Here is a 17,458-nt window from a genome sequence, read left to right as displayed (position 1 = left end):
TAGAAACAGGAAAAAGTAAGTTTGCAATTGGTTTAACAGCTACAAGAGAAGATAAAACTGTGAGTCTAAATATCATTTGGACAGACGCAGATCATGTTGACACTATGTCTCAGTTTGTCTGATCCATAGTATGTTCATCATACCAGCTGGGTCTATATTAATACATTAAGCCATAAATCCTTATCAACAATAGTTAATAGTTCACACAAGAAGGAAAACTAAAACCAAAAGCACCTTGTAATTTAGTCTGCTATATACAGCTGCTTATTTTATACTTCCTCTAAAATATTTAATTCTTTGTATTATTTTGGTGGCAAAGTGTGGTGGAATCTCCAGCTAGAGTAGAGGGAGGCATTAAGAGGGGGCTGAGCTTAGAATCCTTGCACTGCAGAAAGCCGCACAGGCTTGACTTCCCCCAGAATCCCTGAAGCCTTATCTATCTATTCCCAAGGGAATGTATTCAGTCTGGCAAGATTCCTATAACATAGAGACTAACGATAAAGTTTTTGTTTGAGACTATTCACGAGTGGTTCTGCTTGCTTGAATAAAAGGGGGCTTGGATACTATGTTTTAGTTTTAACACAAACATTCAATTTCCATGTTGTAAATGATCTATGTCAGCTAAAAGGGATGCAAAAAAAAAGCAATTGCATAGAACAAAACAAGCAAACAAAAACCTTGGCCAATATTTTGTTTTACTTTAATTGGAGGAATGGATCACAAGCGAGCTGGAAGAATTGCCATCCTGGACCAAAGCAGCATTTTATGTTATCTTCTAATTCCTCTTTCATGGAAGCCACTGGTTTATGGACCTAGAAGCAAGCTGACTGATGTAGAAGCATGTGGTTTGTTGCACAACTGAAGGAGAAAAAGGGATGATCTGGAGTGGAACTGATGATGAGCTTATGAATGGAACGGTGGAAATGCAAAGACAAGTATGGTATTATTAATTTCACTCATATTACCAGGAATTGAAGGAGGCAACAAATCAAAATTTGCTCTGGAGCAGATTCTCTGGATATCCATCAAATAGGCTGATATCTTACAGTATATACTTCCACTATGTCACATTCACAATTTATTTAAATATGTATTATGCAAATATGTTCACATATATAATTCTGTGGCGGCTTGGAGAATGTGACAAACACATGCACAGCTTGGACATGCCAGAATAGCTCCTCAGGGACTTTTCAAATCGATGCTATTTGAACGAGATATTCTGAATTCTTCATGTGTGCCACTGTTTGTGCCAAAAGACAAGATACAATTCCACACCACTGTTAACATTATTTAAATACTCCTCTTTATCAGAGATCCTGGAGCATGTTTCCTTATGACTTGACTTTTGACTTCTCTCCCAAACAGCCAGGTTAAGGGCAGATTGACTGACACATTTTTCATTTCGTCCACCCTATGGGTAGCTCAGTATGTGTTTGACTGTCTAAATCACAAGTGCAGGAGGACTGATAGTTGGTCAAGATTTGACCCACATTGCCTCCATATCTTGCCTACAAGTTCTCCTTCTAGCCCATTATGATTTCCTCACTGTTATTTCTGGTCACTCACCCATCCAAAAATTTCCATTGTCACTACTTTTTTCTATGGAAAGCCAATAGAGACAAGTCCAGATGAAATCTGCTGCCTAAAAAAGCAGCTTTATGGATTATATTTTCTCCCAGAAAAGTAAAGGATGCATGCTACTTCATCAGGACTTGTGCATCTTTTAAGTTTGAATGACTTCAAACAGCGGAGACTGCTACTGTTCCACAAACTTTAATAACAGGATGATTAAATATCCCTAATTTTATTTTCATTATCATTCCATAAGCAGAGGACAATCTGGCGGTTGTGACAGCTAAGTTGCATTTCTTTATTTCTCTCTCAGATAAGGGGAGGAGGGGAAAACAGTCAATGAGCAGTGTAACTGAATTAGTCTATGACAAACTACATGCAGAATTTGACTGTGCTGTTCTGAAATGTTAATGCCTGTTAAACAGGGTAACTGCTTAGAGATGACATTACCTTTGATGAGAATAATCTGTCACATTCCAGTCTGACCTGCATCTGAGCAGCAAAGAACAGGAAGCTTTACTTAGACACAATACCTGTGGATCTACTGCTCGCAACATGGGTGGTGTCCGAGCAGGCTGCACCCCGCTGATACTAAAGGACTCTGATCGAGGCGGAAGGTTTGGATCAGAAATTCTGTTGGCCACCTTGTGAGACATGGCTGGGGAACTTTGCCGGTTAAGTCTGGAACGTTCTTCAACCTGAGGCAAGAGGAGAAAAAGGAGCTGTGAATTCAAACTGTCTGAAGACACTGTCGAAAATATCTCTAAAACCTGTAGAGCCGTTTTCTCAGTCTGTATTTCCAATCAGCTATTCAAAAGACAAAAATACCCCAAACTAACTATGAATTGTGGCTACTGTAGAGGACTTTCATATTAATAAACAGTATAATAAAATTAGTCACTGTTGCTCAGTTTATGAATTTTGTTCAAGTCTAGTTCTACTTCCTGTCATATAAATAAATATTCGATCAACTGAATTTAAATGGTTTCCTAGTAATCATCAAGGAAGCTAAAGTACTATAGACCAAACAGATTGTAACTCAGCAAACAGCAGTCAACTGAAAGGCCCAAAGTAATACCTGAATGCATACAGAAACAGGTTGCAGGACAAATTTCCAACACCTTTTTTACCTATTTTTCTTCCTTGCCTTGGCAGAAATTAACCCAAATACATATGTATCCTCATATGAAAGTCTCTTTTTTAAAAGGTAACATAATCAACTATTTATTTTTATGCATTTGGCTCCAAATGTATTTGGGGGTATATTTAGCAGGCTATATTTTAGATGTTGACTTTTTAAAATGGCTGTACAGGTTTTGTATATTTTTCTTGTATATAGCAGCCTCCAGAACCTGCCCAAGCAGACAGATGGTATGTACCGCTCTCCAGAAGATTATAAATCAAAAGCAAGAAAATTCATTTTTATGCCAGATTACGCCAGCCGTGATCATGGATTCCTACCATTCATAAATTTTATCTTTGGAAAATTTCCTGCTCTGAATCCAGCAGCAGAAAGAAGAAAAGCAAATCGCATGAAAGAGCAACAGGTAAGGAGAGATGCAAAGACAGAGCAGATTTCTCTGTCTCCCCTCCCCCGTGGCTTTTGTGATCCCAAGAACTTTACAGAGATGGGACTGCATTTGTAGCATAATGAAACCAACAAGCCAATTTAACTGGATACAGATACAACCCAGCTTTTGGTTTCAAAAAAGCAAGTACAGCAGTAAGAAGACCACAAGATAACAGCTACCCCAAGAAAGCAGATTCCCAAACTTTACCTCAAGGCAGATTAAAACATGTCCCATGTACCACGATAAAAGAACAGCAAAGACTGCTGGAAGATCAAAGCATTTGTTCTCAAAAGAGGCTACTTTACAGAATCTCAGCATGATCTATTGTTCCTACCAATAGACTGCACTGATCATCCAATTGTTCTGGTATCATACATGGACCAAAGGAAGTTTCTGAATTCTGAGTTATAGCACTGGTCCTTCTACTTCCAAATTATCTAAACTGACTGATTTTGGTAGGAATCTTTTCTAACCCTATCTAGAAAACTCTGTAATTTTATATGCCCCTGATCTATGAAGAGATGCATCCAAAGACTGAACTCAAAGGGGGCATATCTTGAATAGACGATTATACAGAAATGCCAAGAGCCTTTATACATTTTAAAGTAGTATAAAGTATAAAGCTTCAGTAGTAAAGCTTTGAGAAACCCTAGTTTAGAGGCTCTCAAATCCTTGGATTATCACTTGTCTTCCAAGAGATGTTTGATCTCTTTTGAGGGCATGAGCATCAAAACAAATATTAAAATGCTTTCAATAGGAAATGGCAATGGTATACTGATATTAACAGATGTAACAATTGATAGAGCCAGAATCTAATGGGATATCTTGATTAAAAGAATTATGCCAACAATAAAACTATTTCAGACAAAATGTCATCCCAGATTTGAATCAAACGGGAATGATAATCAACACCTGCATTTTAAAAAATTGTTCTAACATACCCTCACCATCACCAATGGATGCTTACCAACCTTCAGTGGTGCGCTTAGTCTGACAATGCTACAAAAAAGGTTTACAAGGTAAAACAATGTCTAGATAGATAGGGCGATGTTGTCTGGTTATCCTTAGGATGCCAAACACAAGACAGAGTGATGGTGAGCTGCTCTGCTTCCTTCAAATGTTTAGTTGCCTCCATTATGCTCAAAAATGTGGTGGAATAATAATAATAATAATAATAATAATAATAATAATAATAATAATAATAATAATAATAATAATAATAATAATAATAGAGTTGGAAGGGACCTTGGAGGTCATCTAGTCCAACGCCCTGCTTGGGAAGGAAATCCTATACCATTTTAGACAAATGTTTGTCCAGTCTCTTCTTAAAAACTTTGAGTGTTGGAGCACCCACAACTTCTGGAAGCAAGTTATTCCACTGTTTAATTGCTCTAACTGTCAGGAAATTTCTCCTTAGTTCTAGGTTGCTTCTCTCCTTGATTAGTTTCCATCCTTTGTTTCTTGTCCTGCCTTCAGGTGCTTGACTCCCTCTTCTTTGTGGCAACCCCTGAGATACTGGAACACTGCTGTCATGTCACCCCTCGTCCTTCTCTTCACTGAACTAGACATACCCAATTCCAGCAACCATTCTTTGTATATTTTAGCCTCCAGTCCCCTGATCATCTTTGTTGCTCTTCTCTGTACTCTTTATAGAGTCTCAACATCTTTTTTACATTGTGGTGATCTTCTTTGGAAAAAAAAAAAAGAGTCATGGGGGAATAGTTCTTTTCTGAAAGACTGATTCCCCCTTTCTGTGAAATGGCACCAAACTCCAAAGAATTGGAGAGGACAAAGCAAGAACATATTGCTTGCAGTGTCCTATATCCAGTGTCCTGGTCACTCTCTTTCTTAACAATAAACACAAGTCCATCCCATTGCAAAAGTGTGAATAACGACCTTCACAGCTCCATCCTTCCCTTCCATCCCTCAACATTTTAATCCTGAACAGACAGTCCTAATGAAAGGAAATAAATTACTTAATTTTGTAAATAATAAAATATTGTATCTGTACACAGTTGACATGGTTTTGTACTGCAATATCTGAGCCAGAAAATAGCTCCAAATGTTGTTTGATCCTATGACAATTATGTTTGCTTGTTTGTTTTTAACTTCAATTCTTGTTTGCCATCCTCCAAATGATCATGAAGCAGTTGACTAAGCTGCTAAAATAGTCAAGCCCACAGAGTATTTTCTGTCCCTGAGGAAATAAAGGAGTGTATTCTGGGATGCTATCCAATAGTTAAATATTGGGCAGAACCAGCTCTGGCAGCAAATTAAGACAAGATTAAAACAACCCTCAAACTAGGATATCGTCACCAAAACTTCAAGCACTTTGTTACTAAACTGGCTTGATGTGGTAGAACGTTCTGCATAATTAAATTGGCTTTCAAGCGGGCAATATTTATGATAAAGGAAGCTAGACCAGTCTGGAAGGTTCATTCCTTCCACATGGCTTAATAAAGGCAATTTGGGTTAGAGAGAATCCTTTATTACTTTGTGCAAGCACAATGTTGTTGTTTCTTTGAAAAATACACTTAAATTCACTAAATACCTTTCCCTGGATTATTTTAGGACAAATCTCTTTACAGTTCCAAAACATGTTCTCAAGGAAAATTGGGAAAGTAAATGGCAACACTTCTTAATAAAAACAAATCTCCATGAATTTTGTGAATACTGGCTTGCCATCCACCTAATGGCAAATTTACTTCTACCTGTCTCTGGGGAATTTTAGACAAAATATTATTTATGCCTAGGTCAAAGATGAGGATGCAAACAGAAACTCCCCATTTCCCTCACTACCACCAATTATTATTTTTTTATGATCTGAATTAAAAGTAAATGTATGCAGTCTTTTATTAATATTTCCAACCAATATTTTAAACTGTCCCACTCTTCTGCCCAAGACAATCATCAGCCAAACACTTGTTGAGACTGCACAGAAAATCTGAGAGGCAAGCTGTTTTTATGTATGTGATACACTTATACAGTGTTACCTATTAACACTCCACTTTTAACAGCATTTCAGTTACACAAAGCAGTAGACACTTGGGACTCATGTTCTGAAGATCTCATTCACAACAAACTCACTGGCCTGAGTGGAGAGTTTATTTCAGCTCCTCGGAAAAAATCCAAAACAAATGGGTTTTATGAGACACATTATCTTTATCCAACACCTCGCACACTTGTCAAAGTTTTCACCATTGTTTATAAGCATTGGTAAACAGTTGAACAAACCACACTTTGGAGTAAAAGCAGTTTAACTTTTATTTAAGTTGTGATTAGTCTTAGTGGCAATGGGAATAAAAATAGAGGTTGCTTGCCATCAATTGTTAAAAAGAAAAAGCATTTTACAATCTGAATTCAAAGTAAAGTTATGCCGCCTCTTCTATTAGCATTTTCAACCAATATTTTAAAATAAGCACTTGATTTTTCTTTTAGTTAGATTCGTGCATGCATGGAATATGAAACAGTCCCACCTCCGTTGGACAGTCATGCCTACAAAAATATTTCTTCATTCAAGGAATCAAAAGAACTTTTGGGGAAATACACCTTTTTGGAGACACCAGAGAAAAGAAAGATGCCAGCAGCAGGTAGATATGAAGCATGTCAGATTACAGACAACAAAAGGTTTACATTTTCATATTTTCCCATGACACCGGTTAATTCAAGCCCCAACTAGTGTTTGATAAGCATTAAGAATATTTTGGGGTCTGCATGCGTTCCTTTGGTTATGATGTGATGCTCATAAAAGGATGCAACATCTTGAAAACTGCCCTTTAATTTAGACTGATTCATGTTTAAAATGCTTTGATTATATTTTGTAGATAAAGTAAAATATACAAAATTACTTTCGGCTATTACTTTTTTCTTGCAGAATCAAATAAGTTATAACCAGCTGAGAGCAGCCATTCTTCCAATGCATTCCTGATTTCCTTGGTTGCCTGTGGCCTTTTTCTGTTCTTCTACAACAGATCCATTCCCTTGCAAAAGATGTTTTAAGACAAGACAAGGTGCCTTTGAAAACTGGCAAGATTCACTGGTACTCTTGCTTAAGCAAAGCAAAGCAAAGCAAAGCAAAGCAAAACTTCCTTTTGGTTTGCTTTGGAATTTAGAGAATATGAAATTGAATAGCAAAAGATATTAGTTGCATGACTATATTTTGTGGAAGGTATAGAACATAGAATAATAGAGTTGGAAGGGACCTTGGAGGTCTTCTAGTCCAACCCCCTGATCGAGCAGGAGACCCTATATCATTTCAGACAAATGACTGTCCAGTCTCTTTTTGAAAGCCTTCAATGATGGAGCACCCACAACTTCTGAAGGCAAGGCATTGTTAATGGTTAATTGTTGTCACCATTAGGAAATTTCTCCTTAGTTCTAGGTTGCTTCTTTCCTTTGTTAGTTTCCAACCATTGTTTCTGGTCTTGCCTTTTGGTGCTTTGGAAAATAATCTGACCCCTCGTCTTTGTAGGAGCCCCTCAAATATTGGAACAGTGTTATCCTTCTTTTCATTAGAAAAGAATCTTCAAAAATCTTCTTAATTCTTACTGTACTATTCTAACCTTCCAACAGGAAAGGACTTGAGCGACAGATAAACAAACAGTAGGAAAGGGGAAAAGACCCTTTAAACTTCACGTTGAAATGCTCCACAAAACCTTCAACATGTTTTGAATACACACAATGCCCATTGAGTTTAGGGCAAGCATCAGACTGATAGCTCAGAACTATGTTTTGCTGCTGGGAATTAAACCTGAAATGTTTTTTTGTAATATTATCTGGCTAGAAGTAAAAGACCTAATCCTACAAATTCATAATGGATCTGAAAGTCCATCAGTAGGTTGACCTAGTGAGCCTTAAGAAAACAGTTGAACTTTTTAAGCATATTACATAAAATATTTTCAGTATGGGCGCTAATACCTGCATTCAGAGCAAAAGACTAAAAAGGGGGAAAATGAGTTTTCTTATAGAAAGTTTGATTGAAAATATCACCTTATACGAGTGTTAAAAACTATAACAAGATTTATATTCTTCTAAAAGATTAAAATGTGTGTCTGTATTTAAAAAGATGGATGGTGTTGTAATAATAGGGATCTGTTTTTAATAACATTATTTTGAAAAGAAATATTGATAATATAAACAAAATTTCAAGTATTGCATTTGTATTAGTAAGACAGCATTCATTCATTTATTAATTATTCCATTGCACTGATGTCATATGATAAGTTAGGTCTCCCTCTAATATGGACAGAAGCTATTAATACATTCAATCAATCATTCTAAATCCTGCCTTTTTATTCAGATACCACTCTCAGTGGGAGAGGACCCATGTGCAGTGGTAGATTATAATATGGAAGATCTCAGAGGAATCTGGTAATCTAGCTAAAGTAATTATGTAACAGCTGATGGAAGACTATGGACAGTTTTAAGATAATACAAGATAAAATAACCCACAAAGCATTTGGTTGGCCTTGGCTGATATGGAAAGCTAAGGATGCTCTAACATCTTCTGCATTTGGATAGGGATAATTTGTGAAATCCAGGGCAGAAGTTAAATTGGGGAACAAAACAGAAAATCTTGGAATGACAAATCAGTTTGTGATGATACATTGTAGTGGCAAACTACTTTCTTACCCCACCAAGAAAACTATATGGATGTGTTTGTGTAAGTCACTAAAAGCTGAACTTGCTTGATTACAACAGAGGATTTTGGCCTGAAACCCTGGAGAATGGCAAGTGGCATTGCAACAACAAAAAACTTAGCAACTTATTGGATCAAGTAACACAGTGATTTGAAAATATAAGATCTTAAAAAGAAAGAAAAAAGTTATCCCTTCTTTTTAATTCCTCCCCAAATTTGCACTGTATATATATTCCTTCTTGGGAACACCTAAATACAGCCTTGTTAACTTATTCTATGTTCCTCCAAAAAGAAAGAAAACATCTGCTGGATTTTAAAATTCAAACTTAACAGAAAACAGCAGATTGAAAATGAACAATTTCAAGTTCCTTTCAAAACAAGGAACAGAATGCAGTTAGGCTACCCAGCTATTGAGTATCAAGGAAAGATTGGCACGAACAAGAGCATTTGATTATGTTTAATTAAAAACAGGACCAAGTAAGGATGAATGGAACAATGGAATGCTGTTATCAAATTAAATGAGCTGATTGAGTTTTAGCCAGATGTATGCGTATAAATGAGATAAAAATATGTTTGGAGACTTGCACTTCGGCACTGCAGCAGATACTATGTTAGAGGAGACAAGAGCTGGAATATCTCTTAATAACGTAGATCCTAGCCACAGTTTTGTAAGAGCTTGTTACAAATACCCAAATGGCTTGCTTAAATGATAGCAACTCAAGGCAAAATAACCTTTGCCTGATGCTATTTGTTTCAGAAATGCTATAAGATTTTAATAAATCCTAGTATAGAATGAGAGAACATTGTAGCTTATTGATAATACTGGGGAAATTATTGGGAGAACTTACCCACTGGAAGTGGTTTTATGTAATCCTGTCCAGCATATTGAAGGTTAGGTGTGCTAGATGATAGAGTCATATAATTGCTCACATGCAAACCTAATGACCGTTTTGCATTTGGTATTTGTGGAGAAAGTTTAGAAGAAAAACAGGAAGAGTTAGAAAATGAACCCAGATTCACCTTCATAGCAGCACCAGAGGAATTTTTAGAAGGCCAAACCACTTCAGAATTAGAAGAAAATGAAAGGGCATTTAAAGACACTGAGCGAGAGGAAGGAGATAAGGGTTCCATTGTGGATACATTCAACTGAGAAATTTGTGGAGAAAGATCCAGAGAAGGAACAAAAAGTTGCTCCATGCTATTTCCTATCATTTTCCTTGGCATCTGTGCATGATGGTTCCCACCAGAAAGACGATGATGTTCAAAGATACTCTCCATAGATACATGGTGCTTCTTATGGTCATTTTGTATCTTGTGATACCTCAAGACACAGGCTGGGCTAGAAGCACTCAAATCTAGATGATCCTGCATTTTCAAGACATTGTTTAAAGATGGAGCACTCCTTGAAGGAGATATAACACCTGGGTATAAATGTGAAGGATTTTTCCTTCTCTTGTCTCCATTGTGCTCTTGGAAGTTCGTTTTGATTTTATAAGGAGGTAATGGTGGTTTATCTCTTTTTGTAAGATGAGGAGAAGACACTGACTTGACCTCCAGCGATTGCATCCTATCAGGGCTACACCCTTGTGATCGAGAGCCACGGAAGTACTTCATGTTGCTATTATTTTTCCTTTGGTCTGGAAAACCACACCTAGCTTCAAAGTTTATCAAAATGGATCTTCTCTTTGGATCTTCCTGAGGACTTGGCATGGAAATTGTAATGACAGGCAACAGTGCTACTTCTCTAGTAGAAGCCAACATGTCCTTTCCTTTGTGACCTAATGCTTGCTGATCCTGTAAGTTTTGTTTACCATGCAGTTTGGAAATGTTACGATAAGCCTTAGAATTGGATTGAAGAACTGTGTCTTTGTGAGTAAGAAAGGGCACGTGTTTGGGAATGGAACTATGGTTCTGTTTAGCTGGGATAACAGGCAGGTTATTAAAAGTTCGTTGCTGGACCTGGGGAAGTAGGATTACAGAAATTAAACTATTAAAAAACACACATTGTAACGAATCTCATAGACAACATGCAATTGTTCAATGTCCTGTACCATGCTCAACTAATAAGAGAAGAACCAAGCTTGCTTTGAAAACCTTGCTACTTCAGAAAATCAAGGGAACTAGATGTTCTAACTCATAAACTGGCAAACAACATTGCACACATACCCCTTAACACAGAAAATATACTAAGAGCCGTAATGGATCAAGCTAATGACCTATTTCTACAAGTTGATGAACTTCTTGGAAGTCACAGAGAGAACATTAAATAAATGGCTTTCCTTATGGTGACTGGTATTCACTGGGGCTCTTTGAAGGTGGAGATTCCACTGACTTTTAATGAAGATGAATTGGCTTGCTTATAAAATCACCTGAACCAACATTCTCTTACCAGGTGGAAGAACATATCTGACCTTATTTCTACTTGGAACATAAGCATATTTAGGCAGGTGATTATCCTTAGATAGGATAGTTCTACAAAATACTATAAATTTAGAAAAAAAAGCAAACATGGAAAAAGACAGCGCCAAACTAATTCCACTTTGTGGCCCAGAAAGCTATCTAAGACATAACAGAAACTGTACTCATGTGAAAAGTTTTAACTCAGCAATCCACATTTTTAGCAAGTAAGTTTGCTGTCAATGGTTGGAAACCTGAGTAGTGAAATCTAATATTTAAAGGGTCAGAAAGCCATTCATATTATTTAAATTTAGACCAGAAGATATGAAGATATTCGAAGTTATCTTTGCACCTTTTAAAATGAATGCAGTGAACAGTATCTTTGAAATAATTGTTTAAAGCCATAATCCTTGGATGCCTGTGTTTTCTTAAACTTGATTAAATGTGTGCATCCTATTTGGAAATAATTTCCCAAATTGTTATAAAAGTAATCACTATTATAATCTTTCATTATTTACCCTGAACTTTACATTTATGCTTTTTGGCTCCCAATAAATTTTAGCAGTTTACATTTAAGTAAATATAACCTTTTCAAAAGCCCGATTAAAAGCATTGTCATCACATGTTGCACTGTACATTTCAAAAGATTCCCATCTCTCAAAGGTGTTGTCCTGATAATGATATTTATCTTACAACTGTGGATAGTATTTGTTTGCTCGGTGAATTTTACAAACTTTTTTGGCAGGATATTATCTAGTTTATTTTAAAATCAAGTCCAGAAAGAAATATTTATGTACAAATTAAAATTCTTCTCTCAGATAAAAATCCTAAAATTACAATAGTGACAGCCAAATTTTTAACCATGGCTATAGAAACAAAACCTAGATTAATAAATCAACATATGTGTTAAATGTTTTATGCAATATCTATCAATTTTTTTATGTGATAAAGTATTTTTCTTATGCCCAATGTTTTAAATTACCTTTGTACTTTGTTACTTTTATCTGTGGTCTCACTCCTATAAAATTACTTAAGGGTGCAAGATTGACTAAAATATTGTATAAGCTTTTTAGAAATTATTTTAGCAGAGTATTTGCATTCTTCCCTGTTTAAAATAGTTTCCAAATTCTCCTGCAAAACATGAACTTGATTACTATAGCAACTGCTTCATCTGACTGAGTCCATTTCATTGAGCAAATGAAACTCCATTACACAGAAACAAATGGAAGGTTTCCAGTAAGAATGAGAAAAGTTTTTGATTTTACAGTAAAATTCTCTTTTCATTCTTTTACCATTAAATTTGGAGGCTGATCAAATTCTGTTAAATGGATCAAGATGAGAATCCTTCAAAATTATTCTGATTTTGCTACAATCCACGCAAACAAACAGTACAGGAAGGGATCTTTTTGGAAATTTCTCCATAGCAATTTACAATGAGTTCTCCAAACCACAAATGTGATTTAGACAAATGAGGCCAATTAAAGCTGTGATCTCAGGAACTCTGTATACTGCATTTATCTTCCAGGTTTCCCTTTGAGAACTTAAGATGACATACTTGAAGATCTTCCTTCATTTGATGCCTGTTTAGAGAAAATGGCTCACTATGTTGAGAGAAAATGGCTCACTTAATGTCATCCAGCAATCTCCATATTCAAGTGGGGACCTGCAGCTGGGTCTTCTCATACAGGTCATACATCTTAACCTCCACACTATAATGAAATGCCCTGTAATAGTCACTCCGTATAGTTATTAAGAGACCAGCAGTTTTTCAGAGTGGTAGCAATTACTGTGCCCCAGTGGCATCTACTATCTGCTTTTGAATGGGCAATCCTTTCTTTCAGAGGAAGTGTATTATGTGAACATAACAGCTTCTTATTCAGTAGCTGGCACCGCTATAATAATTGCGGCAGAGATGGGAGCAAGTTGCTTCTCTGACCTCACAGCAGGAATCAGGCTTTAAAAAAAATGAGCTGAATTTTAAAAAATCTATTCTGTTGTTTTGGACATCCCCATTTCTTTGCCTTTTGCTAACAAGGTTGACAGAGATGCAGTTATCAAGAAAATTACATGCATCAAAGAGGTGATTCAGTCCAAAATGCAATGGACAGTTAAATGACCAAATGGGGAAGGATTTTTTTTTAAAAAATGTTGGTACAACAGCCAACACTAGCTGTATGAGATAATACATTGGGTAGCTATTTAATATGGAACAGGCAATGGCTTTCAAATTGTATGGGGGATCCTTAACCTTTCTCCGAAAATGTCCTTGCTTATAATTTGCATTTTGTAAAAATGTATACTTTCATGGAAGGACTAAGATAGTCTAACTATACACCCACAGCATTCTGCTACATGGCAATTACGAGATTGACCAACACTTAACCAAGGCTTTCACATCAATGTCATCATATATTACTTCTGCAATGTGCTGAGGCTTGCATTATGTATGCAAAACACTTTAGCACATGATTTGATGTGGAAAGTGTTCCCTGAATATATAAGATTGAAAAATCATTTGAGGGGAAAAAAAAAAAAGAAACACATTTTCATGTGGCTTTCCAAACAAAATGTCTCCAATACAACATATGGTAAAACGGCTAGGATAAAAACAGTGCAAAGTTCTAAACAGTGGTACTATGCAAAAAATTATATTATAATTTCATTTACATGCATGTGTAAATATAAACCTATCCTCAATTACCCATTACATGAATTGGGAAAAGTACTTATCTGCTCTCATATTAGACACTGTGGAAAATGGATTAAGCTGTGCATTACCTCTGATATCTAACTTAAAAAATGTGTAAACTGCAAGAGAGCTTTTTAAAATACAATCTCTCTACATATAGGCAACATATCTTTGTTGATTAAGCAAGCTATTAAAAGTGTTCTGCAATAGTAAGTTTTCCTGACATATCAACAGTTGCCAATGTCAGGCATGAAGATTTATCAGCTGGTACCACACATGGAATTGTGTCTTCTAAACAGATGCTTTGGCCATACCAGCATTTTCCACCCTATAATACTTTATAAAAACATATGTTTCATTGACTTTTTTTTTTAAAAAAATAGAATATTTCTATTAAGTATCACATACTGGTGAATTTTGTTTTTCAAGTTGCTTGAAAAATACGTAAGACAGGAGAAATCTCTTCTTTTGCAAATAAAAACCAGTGAAAACACTCAAGTTTTTAAAATCCTGACCATCAATACCGCAATTCTGTTTTGTTGCTGAATCATTTTCTTTCCAGGATTAGACACACAGGTAATTTTACCCAGTTACATCATACCACCCAGATCTGAATATGTGATACAACCATGGAATTTCAGAATTGTAAAGGGAACCTCAATCAATCTAGCCTTTGGGTTGGACACAAGGACCTGATGACATCAGAGGGAAGATGAAATTATTGGGCCAAATAACTCAATATAATGAAGAATTAGTGCCAGGTAATCCCAAAGAGTTCTGGGTGTGGGCGGGAGGCTGAAAATGTGTGCAAATTGAATGTTGATGAAACTGGTTTGTTTACCTATTCTAAGATAAAATGTGATCAGCCCTACCTCCTTTGCCCAAGCTGGCTTCTCAGTGGCATTCATCCCCTCCTTGTAATGATAAAGAGGCTTCTTCTCTGTTGGTCTCTGTTCTTGTCTCTGTTGCTGCTGTAAAGAAACTAGATAGTCTCTTTCTTGTTGCAGTTGTCGCTGTAGCCTCTCTGCTTGCCGTTGTTCCTCCAACTGCTTGCGCTTGTATTCCTACCAAGACACGTGCACCACACAAAAATTAACAAGCCGGAGAAGAGTATGAAATTGTGGGATACACTCCCACTGTCAGAATGCTACTGTGAGGGAACAGCCATGTCTAAAAGGTAGATGTTTACTGAATGAAAACTTAACATTAAAAGATGCAATGATTATGATTTCTATGGATCCCAATATTCTTTGTGTTTGGTTAGTATGAACTTTGGCTTACCAAAGAGCAATTTCAGTTCTCAACTCCCTTTATTCTGCATATACACAGTATTTACTCATTGCCCATTCCCAATCAATTTCATTACCAAATCTTAACATCCATCACAAACAGGTATTTATTTGACCTATTTCAATGGGAAGCAATTCAATCTCTATTCAATCTCATTTTAGGCTTTACATATAAAGTGACTTTAAAAGGGGGGAAAAAACCTCCACAAAGCTTAATGTATGGTATTTATGTGACTGTGTCAGTTCAAACGGGATGAAATAAGTTAAGACTGTGTCTAAAGGGTCCTTGAAATTATGCTTATTTTAAATATGGGTATACAGTATTAGTAGCTATCAAAGAAGTATAATCGCAATACGTCCAAACTGATGCTATCATTGATACAAAGAAAACATTAAATCTGAAAGGCATTTGTTGATAAATCTAATACATTGCATTTTTATTTTTTAACTGACTCCTAGTGCAGAATTGTTAAAATGGCTGGCAGTAACAGAAATCTTTATACAGAAGTCTGTTTGCTTGTTCTATTGTTAACAAGGGAATATAAATATAAATATCACTAATTAATACAATGCTGGTTTTAAAAAATCCTAAATTACATATCCCAAACACTGACAAGATGCAACTTTGAACTAGGAGAAGGGACAAAGAAAGCACAAGGGAAAGTTAGAGTATTTGTCTACTTAATTTTAAGTAGCGTAAAATGTAGTGATATACAGGCCTCCCACACACACTCTTCTATCATGAATGTAAAGAAAGCAGCCTGTAAAGAAACACGTCACCAGACTGCATAGAGAAATTAGAAGGTGTGTGAATATTGCATTGTAGGACACATTTCTAGGAGGTTTCACTTAATTCTCAGTAATGAATGGAGAACGGAGACATACAGAGAAAGATGTGCAAGCAAGGAACTCTCCCTCCATTATATCCCCAATATAAACATTCAGAGTTCTTGGTAGGATTGCATTCAGGAAGAAACTAATGCAGCATGCTATCTTCTCCTCTGGAGATAAAGTTGGACCTTAGCAGACCAGCTTCTCCCCAGTATGGCTTTTCATATTAGCTTAGCCTTTTAGGATTGCCACTTCAGATGTCCCCCCCCACCCAATTCCTTTGTTTACTAGCACTTTTCCCCATTCTTGTTGTTTTCTGATCTTTATTTCTTATCTGGTCTTACCAGGGCTTTTTTTTGTCATAGAACGCCCAGAACGGAGTTCCAGCACCTTTTTGGGATGGAACTTTGTAGGGTAGGCAAGGCGGGTTGTATAACGTGTGTGAGTTCCGGCACCTTTTCTTTTTTTATTTAAAAAAAGCACTGGGTCTTACCATTTCTTTGGTAATCCCCATCAACACCTCACTATTATTTTCAGGCCACAAATAGAGAGCAATATTGGCATTGGAAGGGTCTCCCAGAATCAGGATTTCAGATTGTGCTTATTTCTCAGAAATTCTTCTCTTTCTAGCCAATTAATTGGACTTAGAAACTATCATTATTTAAGAATTAAATTGGCATATATGCTTCAGGATGACTACAGCTATTTTCAGCTGTAAGCTGTGCCTGAAACTCTCTTTCTCCATAAGCTGAAAGCACATGTTGGATGAAGAAGGTGAAAGAGTAAAATAAATTTTAAAAAAAACCCTAGACTGAAATTCTGGCCTGGGATGTCCATGTTTTGTTCTTGGTAGAAATTTAGCCTATGAGAAGCTAAATTTGGAAAAAGAAAACATTATTGGAAGATGTAATCAGGCATTCAATAAAATGCTAGTTAAGGCTTAGAACAGAGGTTGGCAACGCAACACATAAAGCACTAGGATGCTCATTTGATCCCCCAAGAAATAAACTGTCCAAATTTCACATTAAGACCACAACTATCTTGCACTAATCTTGCAAGATTTGGGGACTTTTCCAATAGCCCATGCACAAGCTTGGGGGGTTCCTTTTATAAATGCTTGGACCATTATCCCAGATAGTTCAGTAGCCAAAAGCTGGCCAGCTGCTGTCTTATAAGCTCTTGCTTTCTCTTTCTTATTCAACATAAATTTCAAACAATTTGCAACTGAATCTGTGTCCTGAGTAAAACCAGATCAAACTGCATAATATAATAGGCTAGATCAAGTCTTGATGGCATGCCTTCTAACCCCCATGCTTTGCCGATTCCAGAAATGTTAATAAATGCCAAATTAACCAACATTTGAATACTTTCAAGTTTAAAAAAGAAAAAAAAATGAGAAAAAGGTGGCAACCCTATAAAGGCTAATATCATGCTGTTTTGCTACAGACAGAAAGGTTGGGAGAAAGGG

At 36.3% G+C, this 17,458-nt stretch overlaps 1 protein-coding gene across 2 annotated transcripts in view; it reads right to left on the bottom strand.

Moving 5' to 3' along the window:
- Positions 1-17,458, bottom strand: part of TNIK (TRAF2 and NCK interacting kinase) — a 132,748-nt gene that overhangs the window by 48,763 nt on the left and 66,527 nt on the right. For both annotated transcript variants that reach the window (XM_015825764.1, XM_015825765.1), the window contains exons 12-13: positions 14,743-14,934; positions 2,109-2,273 (exon numbers count right to left, since the gene is read on the bottom strand). In XM_015825764.1, the coding sequence (XP_015681250.1) occupies positions 2,109-2,273; positions 14,743-14,934 (357 nt within the window). The remainder of the gene's footprint in view (positions 1-2,108; positions 2,274-14,742; positions 14,935-17,458) is intronic.

The sequence above is a fragment of the Protobothrops mucrosquamatus genome, unplaced genomic scaffold (genome assembly GCF_001527695.2).
Source record: "Protobothrops mucrosquamatus isolate PMUCROS unplaced genomic scaffold, P.Mucros_1.0 scaffold2794, whole genome shotgun sequence".
In the NCBI taxonomy this organism is placed as follows: Eukaryota; Metazoa; Chordata; class Lepidosauria; order Squamata; family Viperidae; genus Protobothrops; species Protobothrops mucrosquamatus.
This window is presented reverse-complemented; position numbering and strand designations above follow the sequence as displayed.